The sequence below is a fragment of the Cyprinodon tularosa genome, unplaced genomic scaffold (assembly GCF_016077235.1).
Source record: "Cyprinodon tularosa strain WSP-4 unplaced genomic scaffold, ASM1607723v1 ctg1144, whole genome shotgun sequence".
Classification (NCBI taxonomy): Eukaryota; Metazoa; Chordata; class Actinopteri; order Cyprinodontiformes; family Cyprinodontidae; genus Cyprinodon; species Cyprinodon tularosa.
The window spans coordinates 102,369-114,745 of NW_024037942.1; the positions used below are offsets into that span (position 1 = coordinate 102,369).

Here is a 12,377-nt window from a genome sequence, read left to right on the forward strand (position 1 = left end):
TTGCCCTAGATCTGCTCAGTTATTAAACTTTAGACCGTGCTCTTCTCTGGTTGGGTACTTATTGAATCATCCACATCTGAATGAACTCATCTCACAATATAAACCTTATCAGTCACGTGTTCCATTCAAAAGAAGAATGCTGGTTGCCTTGATTTTCCTTTTCCTTCTGACTGTTAAGCAATGTTTACAGCTTTAAACTGATGATTGTGCTCTGAGCTCCAATCAGATCAGAGCTTACAGTTACCTTTGATCAGTTTGGACTCTGGATCTTTAGCTGCAGACAAACACTGGGTCCTGCATTTATTCACTGTGATCCACAATGAGTCCTCTTTCTGTCCTGCTGGTGGGGGTTTTCTTCTCTTTGGCAGATGGAGGACACGTTCTGGCCTTTCCAGGTGAGTACAGCCACTGGCTCAACATGCGGACAATCATAGAGGAGCTTGTGAGAAGAAACCACAAGGTCACCGTTCTGGTGCCGGATGCATCGCCGTCCGTCAACTTCAACAGCAGCAGAGATGCTGCTAAGTTCAACTTCCTGGTTTTCAAGGTGATGAACTCCAACCAACATCCCACAGATCAATGCTGGTATATACATTTTAGCAAGTACTGATCAACATCTATCAATATCTGTCTGTTTAAAACATCATCATTAGCTGAACCTTGTGTTTCCATTCTTAATTTTTGAATTCACTGGAAATTCATTCAATATTTTCCTTGTTAGTGTTAGAATATGATCAGTTAGTTGATTAATAAACTGATCTGCTGCATCTGTTTCCTTCTTCAGGTTCCTTTCAGTAAATTGGACATGACTAGCTGGATGCACGATTTCATTCACTTCTCCATGTATGAGGCCCATAACTCTTCACTGCTGCGCCGCTTTCTGGTGCCGATGACAATCCTGAGTAATTTTGCTCAGATCGGGATGCAGCAGTGTGAAGCCATGCTGAAGAACAAGGAGCTGATGGAAACCTTGCGGAACTCCGCTTTCGATGTGGTCCTACATGACCCCATGGCGCCATGTGGAGACCTTGTGTCCGACATCCTCGGCCTGCCCCTCGTAGTTTCCATGCGGTTCTCATTTGGCAGCACGTTGGAGCGTGACTGCGGTCAGGCATTGTTGCCAGCGTCCTACGTCCCAGCATCTCCGCTGCCGTACAGCGATCACATGACGTTTGTTGAACGGTTAATCAACATGTTGATGTACATGGGGACGTCAGTGTTGAGCAGAATTCAGTGGAAAATGAAAATCGACTCGTTTTACACTGAGGTCAAAGGTAAGTCTTGATCATCTGGGTAATTTAAATTTTCCACTCATGATCAGAAGAAGTATATGGCTAGGCTTTAGAATAAGGGTAAAAGGCTTAAGCCATGTGATCTACCAACTGAGATAATCAGAGCTACTGCCACCTTTAAAGGACAAGTCAGGTCAGAGAGGAATAATCAATTATCTATACCTAAAACTAATATGCTTGCAGTGATTTAATGAATTTAGAGTCGATCAGTAAAAAAAATAAAAACAATAATTTCTCAATTCAATTCGATTCAGTTTATTTCTATAGCTCCAATTCACAACAAATCTCATCCCAAGGCAATTTACAGTTCAACAAATCATACAGTCAAATAGATTCAAAGTTTTCTATCTAAGGAAAACCAGTTGATTGCATCGACTCCAGGCAATCCCTCACACTAAGCATGCTTGTAGCGACAGTGGAGAGGAAAAACTCCCTTTGAACAGGAAGAAACCTCCAGCAGAACTAGGCTCAGTGTGAGCGGCCATCTGCTGAGGCCGGCTGGGGTTCAAGGAGACAGAAGCAGACATAGAAAAAGAAGCAGAGAAACAAAAGGAAACTGTAAACCAGCTCCACAGGTGGCCAGGAAACACACAGCCAGGCAGACGAGCTCCGAGCCAGCTCCCATGTCAGAGGATGAAGAGAGCACATCCAGTTAGTCACAGTCAGAGAAACAGGACTACACTGGAAAACAGACCAAGCTCCAACTGAGTCAGGGAGCGGCCATTTTTGAAAAATTAAAGAACAAGAACAAATATTGAAGATTTCCAGAGGACTTCACCATTGAAATTCACCAGAGCTATAGTGAAACTGACAATGCCCACGTGCATGGCAGCTGGATGTTGGAATACATCGGGTAAAAGTGGAAGAAAAAAAAAGTTATTTCACCTTTCCGATTCCTGAACGTCACAAACCAGTAGGTGGCAGTAGTGTTCTTTGACAAACATGGATGCCTCCTGTAAAGCACATTCAAATGAAATTTACTCTTAATTAAAAACACTTCTCATTTTTTGAACAATAATAATAATAATTTCATATTTACTCATTTCAAAAGTTGGAATTCTGAACACGACAGAACTTCTCCCTCGCGGAAATGTCACTATTCTACCAAAATTGGCGATTCCAATAATCAGGGATTTACCTATAGACAGTCGGTCACGCCCCTTTTCCATTTAAGCCAATTTAAAACGATTCACTATGGAGTGATTCTACTTTTTGATGTTCACATTAGTAACCATTACATAGATCTGTCACTAGTGCCTGTCTTCTAGTCACACTGGAAACCATTAGAGGACTTGGGTACTTATTGAATCATCAGGACTTGATCATGATTGGATAGGGGACGGTTTCACCAGTCACAAGCTAATTAAAAATTCAACCAGTAGCGGCTGGCCAATAGGACGCAAGAGCAGAGCCCCACTCACCCGATGACCTTGATCAAGTATTAAAAAAACTAATAAAAATGTAATTATGAATTAAATATTATAAATATTCAGAAATATATTAAGATATTTTTTAGATGTGCAAGAAAATATTTAATCTTTAAATTCAAGTAAAGCTGTTTTAGTTGTCGTCAGATTGGTGAAGTATTTCCTCCCTGGGGCACAAAAATCTTTGCCAATAGTGTGTATTCAATTTTAGAGGCTGCATCTGTGAAAATAAGGAGGCAGAAAGAGTTTTGTTTATGGATTCAACCCATTTGCACGAGGACAGATAAAACCTTTTTTTAATAAACCAAACATTATCCGCACCTTATATGAATCAACAACAATTTAAAACAACTATTTTCATTAAATTCAGATGGAACTGTTCTCATCCCTGCATTATGATAAACTGTACTTCCAATAATCACCTCTGTTTGGCGCCATTTACCTTTTTTCTCTGAGCTAGCTGCTCATGTCAACAGCAGTTACAGCGACTTTTACAGTTTGCAGCAGTTCTTTATTATTCATGCTGTTTAAAGTTTAGAAACTAACTGTGAGTGTGTCTTTACAAGTCGTTAAATTTGAGATTTGAAATTAATGGAATGTGCTGTTATAATTTATAGTCACGATTATCTATTCTTTAAAGGTTTATCATCATTGTTGGAGTACATTTACATTAAAGTATGGTCTCTATTTTTCTGTTGAAAGTTTTTTACAACATTTAAACATTTTTTTATGTAAAACCAGTCAGAAAAAACTGACATCATGTTGCCTCTACGTCCATCACACCTCACAACCAAAGAAATAAGAACCTGGGGTGGATATTAGGAAACAGATTTTGATGCTGTAAGGATAAAAATGTAATTTTCTGTCATTGTAAAATTAAGTTTTTGTCCAGTAAAAGACGTCTTACATAGTATTTACTGTGTGAACAGGAAGTGCTAGCAGTTTCTGTAGCTCCATTGGGAGGGCCGAGGTTTGGCTGATCAGGACATTTTGGGACATGGAGACGGCGCGACCAATACAGCCAAACTTTTTCTATGTGGGCGGTCTTCACTGCAGACCAGCCAATCAGCTGCCAGAGGCACGGTTTAACTTCCTGTTTCATTTACAGATAAAAGTGATGGAATGACATAAAACTTATGTCACTTTCTGCAGGACCTGGAGGCATTTATGCAGAGCTCTGGTGACGCTGGTGTGGTGGTGGTCACCTTTGGCTCCATGGTAACCCATCTGACACCAGACAGAGCTGATGTCATTGCCACTGCTTTGGGACGAATACCACAGAAGGTCAGAGGTTCTACTCACTCACTGACTTCCAACAGGTGTTTACTCTCACTCATTACCAGCTGTTGTCCTGTGACGTTTTTCAGGTTATTTGGCGTTATCGTGGCGAAACTCCAAGAACCCTGTCAGCAAATACGAAGCTTTACGATTGGATCCCTCAAAATGACTTGTTTGGTATAAACTCCAGTCTTAGCTTTTCAAAATAAAAGCCTGATCTCTGTCCATAGGGTAAGATAACTGTCAATAAAAACAAATGTGTAGCTGTCTAAATTTGTAAATGTAACAAACCTAAATACATTTAGGATTTGTATTTATTTCTTATCAACTCACACATATATATGTGACATCAGATGGTTCATTTCTAAGGAAATACAAGTCAATCACAAATTTAAGAGTACCACTTAAAATTTATAAATACAAGACATACATTTCAATCAATCACAGATTTATGAATACTAATCACAAATCTATGATTAGAAATAAAAACAATTTTACAATTACGGATACAAAATTTCAAGAGTACCACTCATAAAATTTACAAATATAAATAAAGCCTTTTTAAAATAAGGGACAAATTTACCAGTACTAATTACAAAATTATTACTGGTAAAAATACAAAGTACAAATCAAAATTTATAAGAACCAATCAAAAGAACTAAACACAATTTTTCTAATACTCAAATTTATGAGAATCATTCACAGCTTTATAAGTATGAATGACCAATTGTAACACTCTTAACCATTGGTGGCAGTAATGGACCTGAAAGCTGCTCACAAACACCCATCAAACGAGGAGGAAGAAAACAAAAACAAAACCATTGATCAAATCAAACATCATGATGTGCAGAAAACATTTTAGCAAAGATATAATGCTAAATAAATCATTTAGTTTTCCTTATGTCCCTCTTCTTTTTTAAAAACAGCTGTTGAACAAATTTCAGGTTACCGCCACCAAGTGGAAAGGAGTGTAACAGCTTCATCTGGGTTTGTAGATTTCTTTTTGTAAATTTGTGATCTACTTGTATTTTTGCAAAGTTCAAACTTTGTAAGATCTAAAATGGTGATAACATGCATGTATGAGTTGAAGGGGCAAAAGATGTAAAGCTTAAATCATTTCTTTATTGACAGCTGTCTTACCTTACATACGTACATTCTTCCTGTTATATATTATCCAGTTAAAATAATTTGAATCTATTATCATAGATCATCCAGTAATCAGCTCCTCTTCCTTTTTATAAAACTTTCACAATAAGAGCTCCATGTCTGACCTCCAGGCCATCCGCTGACCCGAGCATTTGTGACACATGGCGGCACAAATGGTTTATATGAAGCTTTGTTTCACGGTGTGCCAGTGGTGGGTATTCCGCTGTTTGGTGATCAGCCAGATAATCTGGCCCGTCTGAGCCGCCGCGGCGCCGCAGTCGTTCTTCACTTCAATCTCATGACAGTGGATGAGCTGGTGGAAGCTCTGCATGCCGTAATCCATGAGCCAAGGTGAGGATGATGTCATCCAAATTTTATGTTTTTTTTTTTTATTTTGTTATCAAAGAACAACAATAATGTTGACATAAATTTTCTTCCCATGGCGTGCAGTTTCAGGTCAAATATGCAGCGCCTGTCTTCGCTACAGCAGCAACAGCCTGTGGCACCACTAGCAACCGCTGCATTCTGGGTAGAATTTGTGATGCGGCATGGAGGAGCTAGACACCTGAGGCAGGCATCACATGACCTGTACTGGTTCCAGTTCTACAGTCTGGACATTTTAGCAGCTCTGCTGCTCATAATAACAGCTGGTTCTGCCCTCTGCTGGGCGGGGCTTCACTGCGTCCTCTGGCGCTGGAGATGGCGATCACCAACCAAGAAAAGGGACTGAAAGGCTCCTTTCCTTACAAATGAGAATAATTAATATTACTAACAAAGAATTACTAAATGTAAAATATTTTTGATTATTCTGATTTTATGAATAATTGGATCAGTTTAGTCTTCACAAAATATAAATTTCCGTTCAGGTTTTTCTCCTGTGGCGGGGCTGGTGGAGTTTTCTGTTTCAAATGCATACTAAGGTATCACACCAGTATATTTACATCAATGCCAAGAATAAAAAAAAAAACATAGTTAAGACTGGAAGTTTATTCAAAGACTTTCAAAGTAAAAGCAAAGTTGATTTGATACTTTCTAAAGTAGAGGCTAGTGTCGATAAACTCACCATGAAGCTATCTTCCTTTAACAAACAAGTGTTGTTATTCTGGAATGTTATGTAGACGCACAATATTACTCCCCTCCAAACTCCTATCTGGAATGATAGATATGTGCTATATAGAAATAAGCCTTTGTATTTAGATCGCTGGTTGGAAAAGGGCCTATAAGACTTATTAAGGATTTTTGCTGACTGTACAATTTAAACTGCTTCTCTGCTCAGTTTAACACTGTGATAAACTCTAATCCGAACGCAAACATGTGTTGCATGCTATTCATGAAGGCCTTGAATGCGACTTCCGGAATAAATTTCCAGTCCTGACAGTGCAGGAGACCCCAGTTTGCATGTCTGCAATGAAGGGGCCTGACAGTGCAGGTCTGCAGCCAGATATTTTTGAACATTTCTGAAAAGTGGTTTAAATCACTCATAGCTGTCATAGCTGTTAATCCATGCTGGGTCAGAAGATGACATTTGAAAAAGGAGGCAGGGAAAGCACAATAAAACATTAGCCTTGCTGCATGCAGTTAGCCAAGCCTTCATAAAAATTTTATAAACCTTTCAATCAGCAGCGCTTTCTAACAGATGACTGTGCCGTCAGCGCTGTGGTGGGAGGTGGTGTCCAAATAAAGTTACTTTTACTTTTTCAACAAAAACATGTTTTCTTTAATCCAACTGTTTTTAATATTCTTTTTTTGTTTCTGCATTTTTTATTTTATTTTATTTGTTTTTTATTTTTTCCTACTTGCATTGATTCTGTTTTATCTTCCTGTATTTTAATCATGTAAAGCACTTTGCATTGTCTTTGTACTGAATTGTGCTATACAAATAAATTTGCCTTGCCTTGCCTTGCCTTTAAGTTCTGGGAGAAGGAGAGCTGCTCCTCAGGATATTCCTATCTCTGCACTGAAGAGCAGCTGAGGAGGCGAAGAGTTTTGCATCCCAATTTAGAAATACATCAACAATTCGACGACAAACAAAACAGCTTTACTCATCACTAAAGATTAAAACATCTAAAAATATACTTCTATATTTCAAAATATTTTCAATGTATAATTTAAGTTTTATTTGTTTTTTTAAGTCTTGATAAAGGTCATCGTGTGAGTGGGGCAGCGCCCTTTATTCCCCAGCCGCTACTGGTTTCCTTCACTTTTTTCAGGTTTTTTCATGACAATGAAGTTGTTCATGAATTGCTTGATTAAAATGCATTTCTTTAATTATGACCTGATTCGATAATTCATGCATGTTTTTATTTTATCTGTACTGATCTGATCAGGCCCAAAGATGGATTATTGATTTTATATGTTTTATATAGCTAATTTCACTTGATCAAATGATTAGTATCATATCATCATTCATCTTTTGCAATTGTATGAATTTGTCATTTAATGTTAAATCAAATAACATTCACTCTGTCACATTTTGTCCTATGAACACGCCCGGTTCAGCTGTGGTGTTAGGACAGCAGATTATCAAAGAACTCTGCACATATATGGAATAAATTCAAAACTTAAACATATTTCAGTTCACATCGTTCAACTTGACCTGAGAATGTGGTTAAAACTGCAAATAAATATTAATATAACTGAAAAACATGAAATACATGTGTTCAAGTCAACCAGCAATGAAGCACTTTGAGAAAAACCTCGGAGCAATACAGGCTTAGTTTAACGTGTGAATACTTTATATTTATATTTATATTATAATGACTCCAATATCAATACAGATCGGTGCAGCAAACTGCAAGAACCAAATAAAGAATTTTTTAAGCAATTATAACTCGTTATAAAGGCTAAGAAAGAACCCACACAGAGACACAATTCCCCCTTTATTGCAGTCTGCAGCTGTTTAGACATCCCAAAGAACGGCCTGTTTCTGAACGACCATGTGATTCTCTTAAACAGAATGCTTTTCTGCATCTACATCGTCAAAAATTGCGCCACATCCGACTAAACAACACATCAAAAAGCAGCAGAAACAAGAAGCATGCTTCAGAACCCCTCTCAACCCTTCTTTGCATGGAAACCCGTCGCCCCAGTCCAATTACGATCACAAAAAAGGTTCAGTCCAAATTCAATAAATCGGTAATAATTCTTTATATGCATCAGCAGACACCATGATATTCAGACTTCTATCATAGATAATTTAGCATAGGGAGCTAGCAAGGTTTCTAAGTGGCACCGTCATCACGCCCACATCATGAAAATGAACCAAAATTACATGATTTCTTCAGATATATACTAACTTCCACTCATTCATGTTTTTGGTTTCATAATGAAGCTTCAGCGATTCACTTTATCTGTTTACATTTTTTTGTTGTTCTTCTTAAAGCTGTTTGATTAACGTCATGCAGGTATGTTTCCATCACCTAATGACGAAGCAGAACCAGCGTGTTCCAACGGTCAGGTTGCAGGCATGAGCGCCGTTTTCACAAAAACTGGGCTGTTTGTAAATTAATACTCTGGCCTGATATTTACATTACAAATCTTTAACTGTTATTGATTTCTTAAGTTCTATCAGATTTAACTGATTGATCAATAAAGGCTTTAGTTCAGATATGCTTTTCCAATGTAACTAAATTCATGATAAATTAGCATGATTACATTTCTCAGCTAACCTTTGTTAAGATGAAATACTCTGTTCCTACATTCGCTCTCCAGGATTCATTTTGTTGACAGAGCAAAGAAGTTTGGATTAAACAGGAGTTATGGATTAAATTCAAACATTTATTCATCAGTGGATTTCCAATCACTGCCTACCTGTCCTTGGCCCTTCAGAAGGGGTCTGACGCTTTCTAAATTACTGATCTGTTTAAATATACACAGTTTTTATTTATTAGTCTGTTCCCACAATAGACACCTTGACCAACCTGGATCCCTTCTGGATTCAGGACCTTCATTTATCATCAAAACTATTCTGTAGCCAGAAGGAGCTTGTTATTGTTCCCGGCCAATGGAAGGCCTTCCAACACCCAAACTGTCCCTCACGCTGCTAAAACTGGTAACTTGGTACAGTCTCAAAGTTCACCGTATATTTGAAAGGTGAAATATAAAGCTTTACATAAAATTTGTTGTAATTGCGATTTACATTTTGATTTGCAGTGAAACTCTGCAGGATCAGTGGTTTAACTTCCGCAGAGCTATAAATGCCTCATGGTCGTTGTGGGCTTCCTGTTTTAAAGAGGTAGAGGGTGAAGTCTAAAGTTTCTAACAGCTTTGTGTTCAAAGACATTCATGACCACAATGAAACAAAATGTTTTCCTCAACAAAACACTTTGTGCCTTTTAATATAGTTTTGAAGCTGATTGTAGAGCTCTAGTACCAGCAGTTTGTTAAGTTCGGAGGAACTGAGGAAATCTCCAGCTTGATACTGTTTGATCATTTTTGAATATTCTAGGACTAAATTATTTTGCATGAAAGTTTAACTTTATGTTGGCCTTTTTTTTTTCTAATGACTGCAGCTCCTTTAGCACTGCAGAAAATGAAGCAATGGTTAAACAGAGAGACTTTGCAGCAAAAGTGAAGCTTTTACTGCCCCTAAAAATTATTACCACTGTTTGGTTTGCAAACTCTTTAAGTTGATTTTTGTTTTTTGGAATGATTAATTTTAAAATGTGATTTTCTTTTCTTTACTGAAAATCACTTTCTTTATATAATAGCTGCTCTACTGTTATAAAAGTAGAGCAGTTGTGTGGAAAATCGTTGTTTTTTTCCATTGGGGTTTATCATAATGTACTTTTGGCCGTCTTGACTTTTGCATAAAAATGACCCCATCGTTGAAAAACCTCTCACCAGGTTCAGTATTTGTGTAAACTAACAGGAAACCCACAAACACCCCTTCATGCATCTGCAGACGTGTTTCTGCTTAGAAACTGAATCTGCAGAGAAATTCAAACTTACTGACAACAGTTCGTCAACAATTATATTAAGAGAAAGATTAAGACAAACTGGCTGCAGCCCATTCAGATGTTTGTTATTTCAGAGTAATGTTAAATTATACAAAACTAAACAAACTACATATATTTATATTCCAACTATAATTTTGTAATAGTTTTATAAAAGTCAGATGAAAGTCAGGTGTCGCTATGTCAGCTTTTCTGGTAAAGTTCTGAGAAAGCATCTTTTTTCTTGTCCTAATAGGAGTGATTTCAAAGAAATCTTGTACCAGTCCCTATGCTGGATTGTTTAAGGTAGCTTTCTGTTGCCTCCTTACCCTAAACGAGGGTGAAGGGAAGGTTATGAGAGATAAAGAACGAGTTCAAACAGCCTCCCTCATGCCGTGAACAGAAGACACCCGTTCTGAAATGTTTATCTGGCCAGTGAAAGATGTATTAACCTAACAGGGAATGTCCTTGTTGAACTGAGGTAACTTTGCTCCAATGTTCGAGTGTGAAAAAGTTCTTTATGCAGGGGTTGGGATGGTCCAAAGGGAGAGAGTGTGTTGGGATTTGTACAGTTTAAATATGTGTGCTGGGCTTGCACCAGTAAGAGCTTTATCTCTCCATCTACGGACGTAAAATAAATCTATGTTTTTGCAAAACTTGCCTCTGTTTCAGCTTCCTAACTCCACAGTTCTCTTTAATCTTGAGAAATAACTAATGAATAAAAGAATCATGTGAGAAGTTTGAGTCATAGATACAACAAACCAGCTCAAAACAATAATGCAGCTGTTTTAGGCATTTACTTAATGATATTTAGTTACTTTAACACAATTATTGTATGTCTTACCCTGCTAACATGAAACAATTGAGTTAAAGTAATTTAATATTAAGTTAATGACGTTTGCATTATTTTTTCAGTTCAGCCAGTCACTTGGTTACAGAGTATTTGTTGCATTTTAGGGTCATTGTGTGATCTCTGAATGTTTATAGCTGGTTTTGGACAGTGAAACTCTGCAGGATCAGTGGGTTAACTTCACAAAGGTAGAAATGTCTCACAGTCGTTGTGGGCTTCCTGTTTTAAAGAGGTAGAGGGCGAAGGATAAAGTTTCTAACAGCTTTGTGTTCACATACATCCATGACCGCAATGACGCTAAATGTTTCCCCAACAAAACACTTATGTGACTTTCAATATAGTTTTGAAGCTAAGTACTAGGAGTTTGTTTAGCTTGGAGGATCTGGAGAAATCTCCAGAAAACTTCATGAAAAAGCTTGATAAGCTTGATATTCTAGAGTTTTATTATTTCTAATTATTACAGGACTAAATTATTTTGCATAAAAGTTCAGTTTTATATTGGCCTTGTTTCTTTGTTTTTTGTAATGACCGCAGCTCCTGTTGCAGAAACCACATCAATGATTAAATAGAGAGACTCTGCAGCTAAACTGAAGCTTTTACTGCCTGTAAAAATGATTACCACCGTTTGGTTTTGCGAACTCTTTATATAATAGCTGCTTTACTGCTATGAAAAAGTAGATTGAAAAACATTTTACCAGGTTTAAGATGGAAGAGTATTTCTGTAAACTAACAGGAAACCCACAAACACCCCTTCATGCATCTGCATAGGTGTTTCTGCTTAGAAACAGAATCTGCAGATAAATTCCAACTTACTGACAACAGTTCATCAACAAATATCTCAAGAGAGACACAGATTAGGACAAACTGGCTGCAGTAATGTTAAATTGTACAAAACTAAACAAACTACTGTTGTGATGGTTTAAGATGTTTATCACCCTCCCTGGGAGGGGTGGTAAATATCTTATTTAATCAGATATTATTTTGGCTGTTATATATTGTTTATGACACACGCCCTACTAGCTGTGTGTTAGAACAATAAATGAAAGAGTGTTTTGAGCACAAATCATGGTCAAACTGTTGATTCTGTGCATACATGGAATAAATTCACCACAACTTCTGTTCAAAATGTAAGAGTTTATTAACAAAAATCATTCAGCTCCAAGTCAAACTTATTTCAGTTTAACACTCTTAACTTAAACTAGTGAAACTCAACTAAACTAAACTATTATGTACAAAGAGGAAGGGGAACATTGTTGAAAACCATATTTAAGTTAAGATGGATCTTGTGTTTGGAAACCAAAGCTTATCTGAAAGAATTTGGGATATGATCAAATTATCTTTTCACTAACTTAGAGAAATTTGAATGTCTTCAGTCCAATTCACAATACAAATCCATGAGGTGAGTAAAAAATTATTTGGCCAAATAATATTTTATAAAATGATTTGCTTA

General features: G+C 37.2%; 1 protein-coding gene across 2 annotated transcripts; it reads left to right on the plus strand.

Annotated features, from left to right (window-relative positions):
- Positions 1-257: 257 nt before the first annotated feature.
- Positions 258-6,101, plus strand: LOC119796251 (UDP-glucuronosyltransferase 2C1-like). Of its 2 annotated transcripts, XM_038304730.1 has the most exons (7): positions 258-547; positions 785-1,274; positions 3,649-3,797; positions 3,872-4,003; positions 4,087-4,174; positions 5,275-5,494; positions 5,594-6,101. In XM_038304730.1, the coding sequence occupies exons 1-7, from the start codon at positions 320-322 to the stop codon at positions 5,871-5,873; spliced, it is 1,587 nt and encodes a 528-aa protein (XP_038160658.1). In that variant the 5' UTR covers positions 258-319; the 3' UTR covers positions 5,874-6,101. The 2 variants fall into 2 exon arrangements, with proteins under 2 accessions (XP_038160658.1, XP_038160666.1); XM_038304738.1 differs by lacking the exon at positions 5,594-6,101 and having other exon boundaries at positions 5,254-5,316.
- Positions 6,102-12,377: the final 6,276 nt, after the last annotated feature.